This window comes from Dermacentor andersoni, chromosome 10, assembly GCF_023375885.2.
Source record: "Dermacentor andersoni chromosome 10, qqDerAnde1_hic_scaffold, whole genome shotgun sequence".
NCBI classification, from domain to species: domain Eukaryota; kingdom Metazoa; phylum Arthropoda; class Arachnida; order Ixodida; family Ixodidae; genus Dermacentor; species Dermacentor andersoni.
The window spans coordinates 51,699,037-51,717,654 of NC_092823.1; the positions used below are offsets into that span (position 1 = coordinate 51,699,037).

General features: G+C 44.1%; 1 protein-coding gene across 1 annotated transcript in view; it reads right to left on the reverse strand.

Moving 5' to 3' along the window:
* Window positions 1–752: 752 nt before the first annotated feature.
* Window positions 753–18,618, reverse strand: part of LOC129380650 (uncharacterized) — a 37,570-nt gene continuing 19,704 nt past the window's right edge. Inside the window, exons 4-8 of the mRNA XM_072285128.1 lie at window positions 17,948–18,056; window positions 12,261–12,398; window positions 11,731–11,881; window positions 10,759–10,878; window positions 753–1,006 (exon numbers count right to left, since the gene is read on the reverse strand). Of these exons, the coding sequence (XP_072141229.1) occupies window positions 980–1,006; window positions 10,759–10,878; window positions 11,731–11,881; window positions 12,261–12,398; window positions 17,948–18,056 (545 nt within the window). The 3' untranslated portion in view covers window positions 753–979. The remainder of the gene's footprint in view (window positions 1,007–10,758; window positions 10,879–11,730; window positions 11,882–12,260; window positions 12,399–17,947; window positions 18,057–18,618) is intronic.

Consider the following 18,618-nt stretch of genomic DNA (forward strand, 5'->3'; position numbering starts at 1 on the left):
TTGCTACAAAACGCATGCTTCTTCTTTACACGGCTATAAAGTTATTTGTCAAATCAAGACTCCCTAGATTTTATAGATCTAGATTGCAGTTCAAATGCGATAAGATGGCACATGCAATACTTGTAATTAAACAAGGGGTATGCTAGCTTTACGTTATTTTTTTCGTGCTATATCCTGGCAGTCAACTTTGCATAATAATAAAATAATGTGTTTCATCGTTTCCGAGGTAATATTTCGGTGAAGACGAATTGCTTCGTGCTTCTGACCTGTATGAAAATACAGGCAAGCGGTTACTGCTTACAGTACAGAGATTACGTGATCTGACGCCGTCGTAGAGTAAGTTAGTCAAATATGTAACTATCCGTTAAAATATCTCTATTTCCTAAAACTCTTGTTCATGCTGATACATGATATATACAACAATAAGAAGATACATCTCGGCTTCTTCGCAAATATTGCCTGTGTTTCTCAGCAAGCGGCGATTGTTGAGTTTTCCAGTAGCTTTACGGTGGCTTTTTGCAGTCTAGGTGACGACTGATCGCAAAGCACCCTAGTTGCCTTGCGTCACTACTCAGGACACTCTACAAAAGTAAGCTCGCGCCTTATAGCTTCAGTGCGGACTGCGAGCTGCATTGAGTCTTGAGGCCGCTCTACCGAACTGAGAAGACCACTCGTCGACGCTAAGTGCCACAGGCGCCTGGAGCCCAAAATTCAATACACAAACAAAGTTTTTATTGTAGTATGAGGTTGAATCAATCAAAATTATTGAGTAAGCACATTAAAAATTCTATCTTAGGAATTATACGCTTAGAGTACTGCTTCAAAATGCCTGATGATGATTAAGATGCGTTATATGGATTCCAGAGAAGTCTTCTGAAGTACTTGACAAGGAAGGAGCAACGATTTCTTTTATTAAAAGGATTTGAAGTTTGTGTATACCAAGGTCGGCATCCCAAATCGAAAGCATTTGTAATTTTTTTTACTGGCATTTTCCTTTCTTACATTTCTGAAATGAGAAGAAGAGGCAATCAGTAGTACCGCGCATGCCTCAATATGCCAAAGGGGCAGCAAATTCTGCAGCTCGCTCTAAAATAATTGTTCTGATATTGTGTAACTTCATTGCCTGACTTATGCTAAAATGGTAAACCTAAAATTTTGTTATGCCTCGGCATTCGTAATTAGCTGCTTTAATTTTGCAGTACCAAGATGCGCACGATTACGTTACTTCATCTGTAGGTATTTTCTTGTTTTTGTTTCAAGGGAAGCTGTGTGACTCTATGTTAGCCGACCTTGTGTAACCTTCAGAACTGTTTTTTTTTCTTTAAGAAGATGGATATTTATTACAACAATAACCACAACGACAGCTATTGCAAAGATAATATATGGTAACGAAGGAAGGAGCGGTAGTATCAAGCGAATATGCCACAGTTACCGTATTATGGTCCTGTTGGATAGTCTCTTGATACAAGAAGTAGGTAAATTAGGAAAAGCAGCGAATAGTTTTCCTGCACTTGTAAAAAGACGGATGGGATTAGATACAGAACGTGCTTGCACTAAAAGTACTGCAACAAAATGCGCTACGGTGAATAAACTTATCTAAAAGTGCCCCACCCCGCAAATTCTTTGTGGAATTATAGAATGTGGCACATTAAGTGGTAAAATTGTTTGAGCACCAGTGAAAAATTAGATTGAATTGCGCGGCCACATTGTTTGAAGGATCATAGAAATGTATCTTAGTAAAAAATTCGGTGGGTAAGCGCACCTTTAGCACTGGGCAAAGCAGTTTCGGTGCCCTTATATTTTGTAGGCGTGGTATATTCTATTGGTATTATTCACTCCGCGGGCATGCGGCGCTTGTATGGCATAATATACAGCAAGAAGTTTAGAACTTGGGCGTGACAAGTATTTTCCAAGCTTTTTTATCCGTTCAAACGCAAGGTATTTATATATTTCTTTATTTCCAATACCCTCAGGGTACAAGTACCTTACAGAGGGCAGAGGCATGCATTGTAAAAGTGAACACGAAAAATAATAACAAAAGGAATGAAGCATCCTACAGAATAATTATGCAAAGCATTATACAGCATATACGAAATCTTATACAGAATAATTACATACTGCCGTAGAGAAAACTACTAGCGAGAAAGTAATGTATGGTGTTATATTAGGTTTGATAGGGCATTTTTTTAGATTTAGGTGCACGTTAAAGAACCCCAGGTGGTCGAAATTTCCGGAGTCCTCCACTACGGCGTGCCTCATAATCAGAAAGTGGTTTTGGCACGTAAAACCCCATAATTAAAAAATTGATAGGGCATTTTTAAAGGCAGGTCAATCCGCTCTGTCCGTTATGTAGCGAGGTAAGCAATTTCAGTCCCTTGCGGTTCTGGTGACAAATGATTGCGAGCCTGCAGTAGTTGAAAAATATGGTATGCTAACCTTGTGTGAATGATGGAGTCGGTGTCAGCGATATAGCGCTGGTAGGGTGAACCAGGATTGAAGAGCGAGGTTGCGGTAGTACATTTTGTGAAAAAGACAATTGGGTTACTGCTTTCTACGGTTGGCTAGGGAAGGAAGACCAAGAGTAGCTCTCATTTCTGTGACACTGGTATTGCGATCATTGCTAGCTGAAATCAAGCGAGCGGTGCGATTTTGCGCTGCCTCCACGCCGTGTATAAATGTAGAGGGAAAGCAGGTTGTGTAAAGTAACAGTCTGACTGACAGCAGGGCAAGATGAAAGTTTCTTTTCCAGTAACCTAAAGTTTCGTTCGCTTTAGTTATTAAATATTCAACGTGATGTTTCCATAATAAGTCACTGCATATGATAAAACGAAGACAGCGATAGGAAGCTGTGGTTTGCAGGGAGTTGCTAAGAAGGTAAGACGGAGATATAGCGTCCTGCCTTGTTGCGGCCATCCTTCTGCCTTTAGCAACGTTTAATTCCATGTGTCAGGTGCGTCACCACTCTGTTACCATATATAGATCATGTTGAAATGATAATTCGTCTGAATGGCTGGCTTTTTTGCGGGAAAGGACACAGCCGTTGGCGAAAGAACAAGCTTAGTAGAAACGTTAACTGGTAAATTATTGATATAACTGAGAAATAAAAGGGGGCCAAGGACTGACCCTTGAGTTATGCTGGAACCGACCGGAGCCATGGAGAATCATTGCCAGTAGATGTAACGCAATGCCAAATCCAATTAAAAAGTTGCGGGTCAATTTTTAACGCACTTAGTTTATGTAGCAATAAAGAGGGAATAACTTTATCAAAAGCCTTGGCGAAATCTAAAAAAAAGAAATGCAATCCACATGTCACGGTGCGGCATTATTCGATTAGGCGAAGCACAGGTCAACCGGCGCCAAATGCTCGTGGAAATAGGGACGGAAGAGCAAAACGGTTAATGCTGGCCACTCGGGCAAGCGAAGTCGAATGCAGGTATAGAGAATATCGCCTTTTTGTTGTCGGCGCGACCGTGACTCCCTGACGGCTTTTTTTAGGAACCCCTGTGTATACTCTTCCCCACGCGTGTTTTGAGAAGCTTACTAAGAAAGCAGGGGTGCGAATACTGACAAGTATGCGGTGCCTCAGTGCGGTCCTGTGTTCACGAATTGTTAACAGTGTATGTGTGGCGCGAGCGCCATATAGCCTACTGCCGTCGTTTCTCCTGTGTTTGTGAACTTCAGCCCGCGACGGACTGAAGGGTGTGCGTGTGTGGTGCAATACAGGTGCGCGACCTCTACAGCAAGGGGGAATCACCCGTTCTCTCACCCCTAATTAAGAAAGGAGCGCCCTAGACTGAAGGAGGAGCAGAGTCTTTGGGCGACGTGTTAGAGCTAGCAGACTAGTTCTGGGAAGCTCGGGGTGGAGCAAATCTCTGGAAAACAAAGAAAGCTGATGCAGTCGTAGTCGAGAGACAGGAAACTGAAAAGAGAGGCTACGGCCACCCGCCACTACCACGTTGTTACCTCTGCAATCGTGGAAACCACCCACCCCAGCTATGTCGCAACAAACCCACGGCCAACGCAGCCATCGTCCGTTACATCTGTGGTGGAAAGGGCCGCAGATCGTCCAACTGCCAAGGCAGCTCTAATAACAGAATACACGCATCGTGTGTTTACGCCCCCACCAAAGCAGATCACCAGGATCAGATACGCGACGTCTATCTCGAGCTGGGAAATAAGGACAAGGTTCCCGTCATCAATGGGATAATGGCGACGCAGCCAATATTTCTCGCCAAGGCCCTTCGGGTTGCTTCCTGGATCCTAGGAGGGAGAGAGATCTCAGCGTTGAGGCACACAGGGTGCAACACGGCGGTTGTAAAGGCTGACCTGGTGAACGAAGACCAGTTAACGGGTGCAAGCAGCCTCGTCTACTAGGCTGACGGATCTGCCAAGCTTCTGCCCGAGGCGCGGATTGACGTCGACACCCCGACTTTCCAGACCCTTTACTTCCCTATGTATGCGAAAACCGCTGTATGACATAACTGTGGGAAATATATAAGGCGTAAGATCCCCGTACTATCCGAAAAATGAGACCAAACAAGATGGCGGTAAGAACGAGACGAAACAAGAGCCCGTGGTGGCAGCTGTCACCCGCGCCAAGGCGCAGGCAGAGCAAGAAAGGCTTCGCAAACTCCATGCTCTCGAGGCCGAAGTGGAGTTACCAGCCGAGGACGGGTACGCGAGCGAGCAGAGAAATGAGGACACGCTTAAGCAATGTTTCGCAAGAATCAATCGGAAACAGACATGCTCAAATCAGAAGGGAATTGTCGAATTTAATTAGGAAAAGGGTTGCTTGATCGCTGCTACGCGGAGAAGAACGGGAGGTAAGTGCGTCATCAGGTCGTGCGGAGGTGTCACCGAGCCGCTGTGATAAAAAGAGCACATGACTGTATAATGGCTCGTTACTTAGGCGCTCAGAAAACTAAGGTTCGGATTTCTAATGAATTCTATTGGCCGCGCATCACGGCCGATGTGGAAAGGCTTGTCGCTTCTTGAGATATTTGCCAGCGCACGATTCCAAAGGGCAGAGTGTCACGCGTTCCACTTGGAAGGATGCCCACAATTGAAACCCCACTCAATCTGGTGGCTGTCGACATAGTCGGTCCTATAGGACCACTGGGTAAGACGCTGGACAAGATGGAAACTGCACCACGCCCATCAGCAAAGCGGCAAGTACGCGCCTTCCTCGGATTGACCGGGCACTATCGGCAATTCATCGCGAACTACCCCAAAGTCAGCGCTCCCCTCGCGAATTAATCCGGCAGCAAGAGAGAAACTCTGTCAAATGAACACTGGCAAGCGAAGGAGCGTTTCGGGAACTGAAATGCCAGATCTCGAAAGACCCGATAATTGCGACTCCCGCATTTAAATCAGGCCTTCGTCCTCCGTACAAACGCCTCGGGCACGAATGTGGGAGTTGATTATTTGAGCCGAATATAGAGGTATTCTGCAACTGTAGATCTTTTGTGTTCTACACATAGGCGTGTAGTTTTCTGTTAGGTTAACTTTTTTTTGGTATGTACACATTGTATGTGTGTGTAGGGTTTTCTTAACATAGAACGGAGTTTCCTTTTTTCTTGAAAATGCCGCTCTTGAAAGCGTATAATATTTTATAACATTCTGAAAGTGGGGGGCAGTTGTCACGGTGCGGCAGCATTCGATTCGGCGAAACACCGATCAATGGGCGCCAGAAGATCGTACATATAGGTACCGACGAGCAAGACGGTTATTGCCGGCCATTCGGGCAAGCGCCCGAAAGAAGTCAAAGGCAGGTTTAGAGATTATTGTCATTTTGTTGTCGGCGCGACCGTGACGCCCCAACAGTTCTTGTAGGAATCCCTGTGTATTCGCTGCCCCGCGCGTACATTGAGAAACTTGCCAAAAGGGCAGGGTTGCGAATACTCCGAAATAGGTGGTGTCTCTGTGCGATCCTGTGTCCACGTATTGCTGACAGTGTGTGTTGACAGCGCCATGTGGCCCGCTGCCGTTGTTTCTCTTGTGTTTGTGAACGGACAATATAGGCCCTCCACGTACTCAAGGCTGTGTGTGTGTGGTGCAATACGAGTGCACGACCTGTAACAACAGGGGGGGGGGGGAATCACCTGTTTCCTCGGCCTTAATTAAAAGGGGCGCGGCGAAGGCCTTGGGAGAAGCCGGGATACAATTGGGTAACTTGATTAGATCGTCACCCCTATCTGCCATTCCCCAACACAGGGAACTAGGAAAAGCAGAAGATATCAAAACAAAGGTTTTAGACCCAACTGAGTAGTCTAGAAGCTTAGCGTACAATGTGCTCAGAAACGTCAAAGAGCTTGTGCCGTCCAGTATCTCCTGGGCCGCCTAGCCACGTCTGAACTGCGAGGTACTAGTTGACGTAAGAGACGACAAACCAACGCTTGCAACGAAGCTCACGGTAGTTCCCATCAAGTTAGCTTAACATACTCTAGGGAAGACGTCAGACCTAGGTTCCCGGGAAACCCCGCCCAGCAATCGCATCCACTCCAACTAGATCGGCTTGCGAGCCTTCTTCGGGAAAGCTCTGCCGTCGACTCCATGCTTTATGGACATGCTACTGCTGCCCGGCCATGCGTATGCGACCATTTGTTTTCTTTTGTGTTCTGTTTAGTTGACCACCGTTAAGTGTGTTTTGTTTAGTCTTAATTTCTATGTTTACTGTTAACTGTTCGATACATTTCTTTTGTCTTCATCGTTGATCTAGATTAGGTGCATTCGTGTTAGCGTCCTTGTGTTTCTTGTGTTTCGTTTAAATAGTCTATCGTCGTCAGTCGATAAATATTTTTTTTTACCTTTCTCCCTACTCTGACTCCTTCTCTGTGTTCGCTTGTGTACGGAACGACCAACCGACTTGTATACGGCTTGAGTACGGAACGACCAACCGACGACTTCGCGCCGACGGCGAACGGATGACAAGCCGTGGCACTACAGTAAAGCCAGAGTCAATATACGTATTGAAGTTGCTATTGAAGGTGATAAGTTGGGTTTTACACGAGAAAAACTTACGGAAGCCATGTTGCTAAGTCTGGAAATAACTATTATCTTCGAGATAGTTAATAAGATGCGTGAAAATGATATGTTCAAGAATTTTACATAGCAATGACGTGAGTGAAATAGGTCTAAAGGTTAACGGACTATTCGTTTTACTTGACGTGCATACCTCCTGTGTTAAAACCAGTTGTTGAAACAAAATAATTCACCGCTATGATAGGGCAAATTTTGACGCCATTGTTATTGAGCAAGCTAATTTTCTTGATCCGTTCCTAAGCCAATTTGATTATCGCACTGCTCATGAGAACTGGATCGTTTTCCAAAATAATATACATGAGCTCAGCGACAAGTTTATTCTGTCATGTGTAATATTCTGCGATGATGGGAAGCCCTGGTTCAACTACAAGTTAAAATGCTTTTCCAACCAAAAAAAAAAAAAAACAAACGACTGTATCGAATAGCAAATAAAACTCCAATGGCAACCAAATGGATTCCTGATGAGGCGCACAATACTCACACAGCAGCTGTAAAACTTGCCAAAAAGGCGGTTCAAGAACACCCTTTGCCCACAATACTTGCGAATGACACTAAAACGTTTATGCCTGTCATCAACAGTTCCAAAGATAATTCGGTCACGCAGATCTATTCCAGTGGTTCACCCGTACCAGATGATGTATGTCCCCAAGTCCAAGTCCTTAAGTCCTTAATTATGTGTTCTGTAACAACTTTGTCGTATGTAATGACCCGGTCCTTTCAACTCTTGAACGCTGCAATTACCCAGCTATGGACTTTCTTATAATTGAACCTCTTGGGGTCAAAAATATAATCAAAGATCTGAAGTTGTCATCAAATCCTGGTTCTGATTTGCCTAATGTGAAATTTCTAAAGAATATTGTTGTTTATTCATGTGCACTGCTTTAAAAAAAATTTTCAGCAATCTTTACATACCCATCCGCTACCTGAAGATTGGAAGGTAGGGAAGGTAATCCCACTTCACAAGTCCGGTGGCAAGAATTAGCCCCTCAACGACCGCCCAATTTCCCTCCCCAGCATTGCATGCAAGGTTCTTGAATATATTTTGTACTCACATTTAGCAAAACACTTAGACAGTAATCATTTTTCACAAAAGCACAACATGGTTCCCGAAAGAATTTCACTTGCGAAACTCCAAGTTCCTTTTACTAACAGCCTTCATTATTCTCGACCAAGGTTCATTCGCAGACTGTGCTTTCTTTGATTTTACCAAGGCCTCCGACAAAGTGTGTCCTAAATTGCTTCTAATTAAACTTAGTAAACTTAATCTTGATCCTAACATGTTTGCATGGTTTGAACATTTTCCCCTTAATTGTTCAGAGTATGTTACTTAAAATAATATGTGCCCATTTAATCCCGTAGACTCTGGTGTGCCCCAAGTATCAGGTATAGCCGATCTTCTTTCTTAATTTACAATAAAAATTTACCCAATGATGTTTTCTGTAATAGTTACCTTTTCGCAAATGACTGTGTTATCTTCCGTGAAATCTCAGATAAATCTGAGACAAATTATTACAAGACGATATAAACGCTATCTACAACTGGTGTGACGTATGGTTAATGCAACTTAACGTAACAAAATGTAAATATATGCGTGTCACTCGCAGCAATATTCCTCTGCCTAACTGTTACTTTATTGATACTCCCCTATAAGTCTCAACCACCTATAGATACCTAGGCATGCACATAACCTCGCCGCTTTCCTGGTCGTAGCTCATCGATAAGGTAATTAACAATACTAAGCGCATGCTAGGTTAACATTGCTGAAATTTTTCTCCTGCTCCTACATTATTAAAATTTATCTCATACAAAACGCTTATTAAGAATAAAATGGAGTACACCTCATCCATCTGGGACCCGCGCATCGCAACCCTTATTCAATCACTTGAACTAATCCAAAACAATGCCGCGCGTTTCATTTATAGCAATGATAACCGCAAATGAAGCCTCACTGCCATGAAAAACCCTTTCCTACTTACTCCTTTCTCTGCCCGACGCAAGCGCTTTCGCGTTGCTTCATTTTTATAAACTGCATTTCCGCAATTGCTACTTGCGCGATAGTCTTATATCAACTCCTACCTACATTTCCTCTCCCATTGATGATAACCATAAGCTTGGAATAATTCAGTGCCACAACAGAACCTTTTACGAATAATTTATTCCTAGGACCTCTCAGGAATGGAACCACCATCCCGGTGCAGTTGCCGCAATCAAGGACAATTCAAAGTTTCGTTCGGCCTTATCAGACATCATCCCTCCCGGATACAATTAAATAATCAATTGTGCTGTAACAACTAACCACCTTTTGGTGCTTTGTTATTTACTTTTGTATATTTTTCGTACCCACTCCCCTCTAATACTTCGGTCTTGAGGGTGCAAAAAATAAAAATACATAAGATAAAGGATACTTCCTATTATAGCAAATATATGCTCCTAATTGCATACGAAAACAAGGAATAGAAATGTTTCAGAAATGCCAGTTACATCCCGCCTATAATATTCGGTTTGAATTCATAGCAATTTTACGCATTTGCTTTTTCAAATCGCAAGACACTTGCAAGAAGCTTTTTTTTTTTTGCTTTTGAGGTTGAAGATGTGGCTTAATAGATAACATTAGTTCATTCGAATTTCGAACATTCACCGAAAAAGTGCCTTGCTTAGCGTTTGTGGCGGCTCTATTGTTTGCGTGGCAGCAATTGCGTTTATCGTTGTTCACATTCTCAAAATTCTTCAAACCTAGCAAAGTGCGCGTATTCATACAGAATATTGAAAAAGCAGGAATGTTGCGTTTTGTTTTTTCAAGCAAGCAAAAAAGTTCACATTTTGCGAATATTGGTGAGCTATCTCGCGTCCAAATGGGGAAGCCCTGCCCACGAGGCGGACCCCATAATCATCATCAGTGTCTCGCTGATAAGCTGAAAGGCAAGCCAAACAGAAAAGCTGGAGTACCGGCGGGGAAGAAGCATTCCAGGGAATGCGGGATACATGCTGCTGAAAGTGATGTATTGGAGCGTTCTAGGCTTGATGCTTCAGAAATGAACAATTAACGGAGAGTTCTTGAAAAGACTGCTTTTTGCTCTAAAAGATGACATAATGTCTTCTAAGAAACATTTAACTGTGAAGTATTTCCAACAATTTGATTGCGTGTAATGCATCTACTGAAGTAAAACAGTAATTTTTCCCTGATTTAGGTTGTCCTTAATAAAAACGTCTATTTGCATATTGCCCTTCATTATGGGATGTCACTGTGGAAGAAGGTATTTGAAAGCACGTTGCATATATTTATATATTTCCCACATGTCATTTTGAAACAAGGCTTTGTATGGTTTATAATATATGCCCTTGCTAATTAGGCGCAAGTGTTTGAAACCTTAATTTCGCAAAAAAAAATTGTGAAACTGATTGACGTTGGACATGCGTCCACCAGACAACTTAACCGTCTGAAATGAATTTTCAGTGTAACATGTGACATGGCATAAGCACAGTCACCGAACACGAAACTCATCGCTCTGAGTACTTCAGTAAGCGTACGTTTTCTTTAAAGAAATCAACAAAGAACTACAACCTAAACGCATGCAAATGATTTGTGCTGCTGATGAATCACTGCTAAATTCGCAATCTTTCGCCAGTTCTGGCCCTTGCACCAATAAACCCCGATCACGATCATCACCAATTCCTACGCTTCTATATTATTTTCTTTGTGCAAATATGAAAACTTACCTGGAAGGGATTTTTATTGTTACAGGGCGTATCGTCTTTATCAAGAAGATAATCTGCAAGTTTACCAGTGTTTGTTTCGTTGTAGCGAACGGTGCATGAAAATTGGCAGGGTGCCTCAGTCTAAATCACCGAAAAGAAAGGGCAAAAATCATGCAAATGTAGAATGATAGGCACTACGGCACTGTTTACCAATGCCAAAACAGTGACCAAAAGTTTTCAAGAAAACTATTTGACTACTACTGTGTAAGTATTCAGCACCACAGCAAAATAAATTTTGGATGTCGACTATCGAGAACTTTCAACCGTAATTCATTAATATTGAACCAACATAACGATCCACCGTATTGCCACCATCGAAACGAGGTATGTATAAGTCGTGTACTGCAGCTGGAGTAGTCTTTCGCGCTAACCTAAAATCACGCAGTCCTAGAATTTAGGCTGGCCACAAAATTAAAGCACTGAAAAATATAAGCCATCCAACGCTTCATGTACTCCTCTCATACGAGGGGTGACATCATAGAGTGCTGTGCGCAGTACGACATTCTGCGCATTTTGCGCTTGAAACTCGACCTTCTTTCTGCGGGCATGTGCGCTCTATAAACGTGGGCCGATCACTGAGATAGTGCAGTAAAAAATTTTCAGCTGTCTGACGCTTGTCCTACTCTTCTAAGGTGAGGATTAACGCGATTGACTGCTGCCTGCAGTCGCTCCGCCCCATTTACACCCCCAAATATAGCTGAGAAAAACATTGACTTTTGGTAGACGCCAATATGGGCTTGAATTATAATATGACATTTTATTCTTAATTTTCAGAACGGCCAAAATTTAGCGCACTGCACCAGTAACAAAAAAAGGCCAAGGCCACACCATTCAAGGGTCTCGCTATAGTTCGAGTGGATGAGTGTTGTAAAGTGATATGCACAGCATATTTGGAGCACTATATTATAACTTCTACATAAAGAATCATCGTACTTCAATGCGCAGGATTGACTGGCCATCACTCATGCGATTTTGACAGGCTTCAGACCTTAGATGCTTAAGTTGTAGATTGTTTTCAAGCCTTGTTCCCAATTCAGGTTGACTGATGTCTACGTCTCCGAACAAGCAGAGAGCTTTGGCGTTCCTGCGCAAGTAGGAAATACGAGCGGTACACAAATAAGCAGTTGCATAAGTTGGAGATTTGTATTTAGATTATAAAAAGGTTGAAGGAAAATTTCGGCAGAAAAAAACAAAAAGAACTTAATTAAACGGGAAAGTACGCCTTATATGGGATGATATGAAGCACATATCAATTTCATTATGCATCCATGCTAGTGTCTACAAGTCAAGGATGATTCCGAAGCCAATAAACTGTCGCTTTAGAGCCACTATGTCTGGCGAGCGCTTGTACTGTCGTTGCGTAGGTAGCAGTGATTACAAACGTAACATTACCCAAGCGTTTGTGTGATATTACCCTAATAATAAGAGAACCTGTAAGAAGAATCATGTGAAAAAACACTTACTTCAAAAATTTATTGATGGATTTTCGGCTGCAATCTGAGTACGTTTCTTTCCTCAGTTCATGATAGGGGTTCATTAGGTGACGATCACTCTCTGGACACCCTTTGGATGCTTCTTTTCCATCGTGAGCAGATCCGAGCCTGAAAATATATATTTCTTAATGTGCATGCACTGTACATGACGTTATATATAATCAGATTATCGGCCACTAAACCACAGCTGCGGACCCACCTACATATGCGAGAAGACGTTCTTAGTGATGAAGTACTAGTCCAAATATCTATTTTCCTTCACTGATGAAAATCTGTGAGCGATTCTTTGCATAACTGCCTCGTGCATGCACATTCCTCTTGCTAAAGCCCAAGAAAAAGGACTTTTGTCGCCCATCAACAACGAATTACTGCACCATAATAGGAAAGGTCGCTGCTCTACTAGGAGCAACACTCACAGGCGTATCATTGTTGACTAATCTTCAATTTTGTATGTGTAGTCCACACATTTCGCCGTTATTCTTGCGATTCTTGTTGATTAGTAACGTTCAGAAACGTGTTTTGATTGTTCGTGTTTTCGATATCAATATTCGCATTTACATAACCGAATCACAGCATATTTTTGCCGGCGGCAGGACTCAAGACAATAACAGTAGCGTACAATTTAGTTCAGCCCATTTGTGTGGCACTCCGATAGTCTTAAATCCTCGACGACGCCACATGCCTTTTCAGGAAAAGGAGTTGCCGACCGCTGCATTACGACGTGCAGAATTTTCGCAGCTGTCTGCGTCACTTCCGTACATAAACCAGAGTGAAGGAACGTGAGCGCGTCGATAACCTACTGTAGGATGGTCTTCATGGCAGGGTCCGATATGGATTTGTCCGCGCACTGTGGTTCATTCTGATATTCCGAAGTACTTGTCTACAATGGCAAGCGTAGTTAGGCATCTGAGTCCGGCCTTGCATTGCTCGGTTGATGCAATGTATCTAGATCATCTACCGAGAGCCATTAATCTACTTTCCTCTGGACGTACGGGGTTGAAGCAGGGGAGTTCTATTATATTCTCGTTTGTTGATACAGCTCGTTTACGTGGACGACGTGGTCGCGTCGTCAGAGGAGGTGCTGACGCTGCTGCTTCTTTCTGTGGAACGTTGGCTTTCCTCATTTGGTTCAATATCTTCAACTTGTTTTTTTTTGGAGGGGGTGGGAGGCACTGCTACCAATTTCCCTCGTGTGGTTCGTTGCAACTACACCATTTCATTTGTTTTCTATGCATAATGTCATGTGGTGGCCAGGCCGGACCTGTGCAGATAGGGCTCCCAGTAATCGGGGCACACAAGGACGCACCAGGTGACGCACGCAGCCCTGCTTCACTTGATCAGGTAGCGTGGCTCCCTCGAAAATTATTTTGACCCTGGTCGAGCCAACGAGCCAACGAAACGATAAATCTCGAGAGCTTTCACTCTTGCGGACAAAATTGTTTAAGCTTCCCCATCCCTGCAGTAAAAGATCACATCGAAAATGATGCCTGTCTCAGCGCAATTAGAGTGCAAGATAAAAGAGAGGGCTTCTTTATGCTGTACGTCAGGCTCTGCGCAAACATGCAGAATCAGCGTGCAGAAGCTCGCTTAAACGTCAGTGGCGCAAACGCGGCTGTGGGCACACGTGTCTAACAAACGCACAGAATGGTTTGCAAGTGCTCAATGAATAATACAAAGAAATAGAGGACATTGCACGAAAACTACACATCACTTGGCCTTCAGAAATGCAAATATACGAAACATTATGTGGCACATAGTCTATCAGTTACCAGGTAGCGATTAATAATGCAAGTATCGACGTTGTGAAGTGACGCCGGCGGTCTTAGTTCACAACAATACAAAAACACTATATATATATATATATATATATATATATATATATATATATATATATATATATATATGACATGTAGGACACAAGTTCTTGCGGATCGGGACTTACTAAAATTGCACACAGCCCTGTTCAATCGGGCTTAGATTCATCTTAATTCTAGTTAGCTCGGCTGGCTCGTACTCACACTCAGTAAATTACTCGCAGCTGCTCACACTAAAATTAGATATTGCGAAATTGTGCTCAGACTGGCTTACTGGGCCTCCACCAGTGTTCTATTCGATGGTAACTCAAACTTGGACTAAGTGTAAAGATGCATAAACTTCCGCACTCAGACAGAAACACGCCAAAATTCTACTCAGTCTAGCTCACTCGGACTTAATCAATAGAGTCGTACCCAAGTAGGCCCACTTAGACTACGCTTTTTCCTACGCGAGTGTTGCTCGTGATTTGACCGCATAAAGTGTTAAAAGACGTGGAACCTCCATACTAGACTGATATCTCGCAAGTGCAGGGTGTTGCGACTCCTTTTCCGGACACTTCATGGTTGGCGTCGGACGTTAGCATGGTGACTGGCCGTGGGCGTACGAACTTCAAACCGCGCGGCAAGGAAATGGATGAAACCTGAAAGCGTTTTAAAAAGGAAGAACACAGTGCTCAAAAGGGGCAAATCAGTAGCATTTTCTTCGTTTTAGAGCCTTGCCCGTTTCTGCTGCTTTCTCGCCACTCTATATCACGTTCGTAATGAATTACCAATTAGCCTAATTTTCAGCACAAGTGGCCATGGGTGTCAGTAGACGAGGCGGCGGGGTAATGACGTACGGCACCTTTTGCTAGACCTAAGATTTATTTCACGTTCAGTGAGTGAACTATGAAAGAGAAGACTGCTGAAAGTGTAGGCCTATAGAGGTCTTGACGCCTGCAATAGGTGACCCGACGTGTTCTTTCCGCCGTTGGAAGCAAAATCTTCCCTCTAGGAGACGTCGTTAGTCCACCTTGTAGTGACGGACCATTCTTGTCAGACGACTTAGCATGCGCCAAGAACGAGCGGCACTTGACGACTTTAGGGAGCTTGTGACACCACTTCCGATCACTGACCTCTCAGAGATTACCCCTCCTGTCGGTAGCCGGAAGACTCTTCTGTAGGACAAGACGGAAGGCTATGGAAACGCGCCAAAGTGTATTCCAATGGACGCCAGTGTGTGAACACCATGCACACCATGCACACTAACCATGAGTTTACGCAGAGTACCTTGGTTTCATAAAAGTGTAACCAAATTAGTGAAATAAAGTTGCTTCCTCTTTCTCCACGTGGCACGCCGTACAGCATCTCATGCAGGAGAGCAAGACCAGGACGTGCAGAGGCCAGCAGCTACATTGCAGAGCGATCGGCGGTTCACCTTTGATGTTCAGCCTCTTGTGGCGGACGCTCGGTCCACGGTAGGTAGATTGCAAATGGTGCCAAAGTCTAGCCTTCTAGCCGAGGTTGCATTGCTGTTGTCTCGGCTGCATCTCTCCTTTGTAGATACTCGGTGAACGTGCGCTTGCTGGCCGCTTTAACAACATCTTTTTAGTCGTCTTCTGCAAGCAGTCGGACATGACCTGAGGGGAAGCCAGAAGCACAAAGCGCAACAGAACAAGACCACTTCCACTTGAGTTATATGAGTGATTAAGATTGGTTGCTACTGCCATCCTACCCTTTTAGAGCCCAACTCTGAGACACCCGTTCCTGCAGCGAGAGCGGGCACCCCTTGTAAGCGAGCGAACGAGCACAACGAAGGACGAAAGAGCGAATGCAAGGCGTAGGGGGCATGATAGACTGTGATAGCGAAGAGAGCGCGAGGAAGAAAGCGGAGGGGGAGGCTGCGACGGAACAATGAGGCGGAAAGCAGAGAAGAGCGGTATGGCGAAGGCGTTAGAAAAAAAGCGTAGCGCCACGCAAGACGGACTCTACGGTGACGATAGTTGAGAAATAGCGCCAGAATAGCCCGTGTTGTCTGTATGGGAACAAAGCGCTGCATGAGCGGAGATCTGTCTGCAGCGGCTGATGTGAATCGCCCCCACGTGTCACCCACATGCTGCCTTTCGCGATCTCTCAATATGCGAAGCAGTTGTGCCGCACTTCGCTCCGTCTCGAACGCGCCGCAGGAGAGAGATTGCGAAGTAAAAGCATGTGTAGTGACGCTCTCAAACATTGCGTTAGGTAGCACCTTATTCGCCAATCAATATTTTTGTGAATTTCCCCCTCCATACCACTGAAAACAACCATTCCCAGATATCAAAGAAATCATCGACATAGTAAACTAAATATACACCAACACAAATAGGCCTGAATAGAAAAGAAAACACACATCAACAAGAACCTTGCACACAGGCAACGCAGAGGGTTCAGTATTCACAAGAGAGTATTGCACACCCGGGCGCAGATTTTCTTACGAATGGTAATTACGACCCGGGTGACTAATATTAGCCCCAAATTTAGGCACTCTTTCATATCAGAGACAGGTACTAGACCAATTTCTCAGCGGATAATAAAAAGTGGAAACTGATATCTTCAAACATTCTAAAATCAGACAGCCGCGTAACCCTTGCTTTGGGTTTAGGTGTTCCTAACAACATGACGCATATGCCCTTCTTAAAGACCAAGCAAAAATGTATACCCTTTCACCCCCGTACCAAATAGCCACACTTACTCGAATTGAGCGATTCGTTACAGGGAGACTTGTTTATTTTACGTTTATTCTTGTGCATTTATTAGAGGTGAGAGAAGGTTCAAAAGAATATCTTGCAGATTCCGCGATAGGCCACTTCACCAACATGTTCTACACATTACTCTCCAAGCTCGCGACAGATCGCCGACTGTCGCATCGAGTCCTACTCCCTATCCTGTTTGCCAGTTCATCTATCTTAGCTGCGCTCTAGTATGGTTAAGCTCACTCGACTAGCACATGCGTGCAGCGACAGCCAACGCCTTTATTACGTTTGCATATTTACAGGCAGCAACAATATTTGTTGTGCGCTCTGCGAGATTGACCCGTTTTAATTTATCCACCTCTTTCGGCTACCTCTCTAAACTGCCTCCTGTTTGCTTCAAGCGTTCTGCGGGTCTGTTTGAAAGCAGGTACGCCTACTTGAGCATGTGGCGCCCATCTGACGCCGAAACGCGGTAAAGCTAGGGTCGGCATTTTCTCTTCGAAGGACGAGAAAGAAATTTGGGTAGCGCTTGCTCGATGCGCAAGCGCAGCACTCGCATCGTTGTTTTAGAAGCCTACTACGCTCGTCCTCTTCGTCGGTCGCTCCGCTGCGACTCCACGGTTCCGCACAAGCAAAACAACCCGCCACACAGCTGCTTTCTTCACTACGGTACCAAATGGGTCCTATAGTCTTACGTTAAAGAGGGCGAGCAAATACTATTTTTGTACACCACATGCCTTGCGCAATTCTTCCGTCCGGTCAGCTTAGGCAGTATTAGCAAATTTCCAGTAGTGTGGAGCCCTAAACATCATATTCGTAATTCTCCTTCGTACTCTACAAACCACCTAACGACGAGCTTTTTCCAACTTTATTTGGTTCGTCTAAACATTCTGAGGTTCCAAGCGATTCCTACTCTAGGCTGCTAACTGTTATAATCTTGGCGGCACTTTACTGTGAAGCTGTCCGAAAGTTCAAGCAGAGCAGCACAGTGGCCCAATTGCCGCAATTTACTCTTGTACAATGGTGAGTCTTGCGAAATATCTTTGCAAAAGTGGCAGCCTGTCATACATAATTTATGCGGTATAAGCTGAGACTGTTCCAGATGTTGGTCGACCATTTTTCAGGCACTTACGCATGTGATATTTCGTGGGCAGCGGTCAAGGAAGATCTGTACGAGTCACCAGTGTCTGACACAATCGCAACCTTCGAAGTACTGCAAGCTGCATTCCTCCAAGTCATTCCTGTGGATATAAAAACACAGCAAGTATTGAGTTTGTTGAGACGTTGCAGACAAGATGCACGAGGATCTTGACTTTGCATTCATCTAAGTGCTCAAGACCTTTCTTTTGATGAAGGCGTGTAATAAGTAAAACAAATACTGACGTAATACCTTCCTAGCTTATTTCTAAATATATTACGCCTACAAGTTTCGCATGATGCAAGTCAAGAACAAACACTAATAGTTCTGATGAAATGCCTAATCTGTCTAAGACTGGACGTCAACCACTGACGTCATGCATTTTCAGCGCAGAAGAGAGCAGGAAACCCGCCATCGCTGTTTCAAGCGAAGCATGGCCACGTCTTCTGAAGCCACGCTAACTTGCTGAACTACGAGACGCGACTCATCCACCAACTACGAATAGCCTTGCATGAGGCCCGATGGCAGGCCGTGTAGCAGTCAGCACAGAAGGCCAGGACTTGCAAGTGCTCGCCACGCTGACGTCACTCGTGAATGTTCATCATGACCATCATGATCATCATCACCACCATCATAATCATCATCATCATCAGCCTGGTTACGCC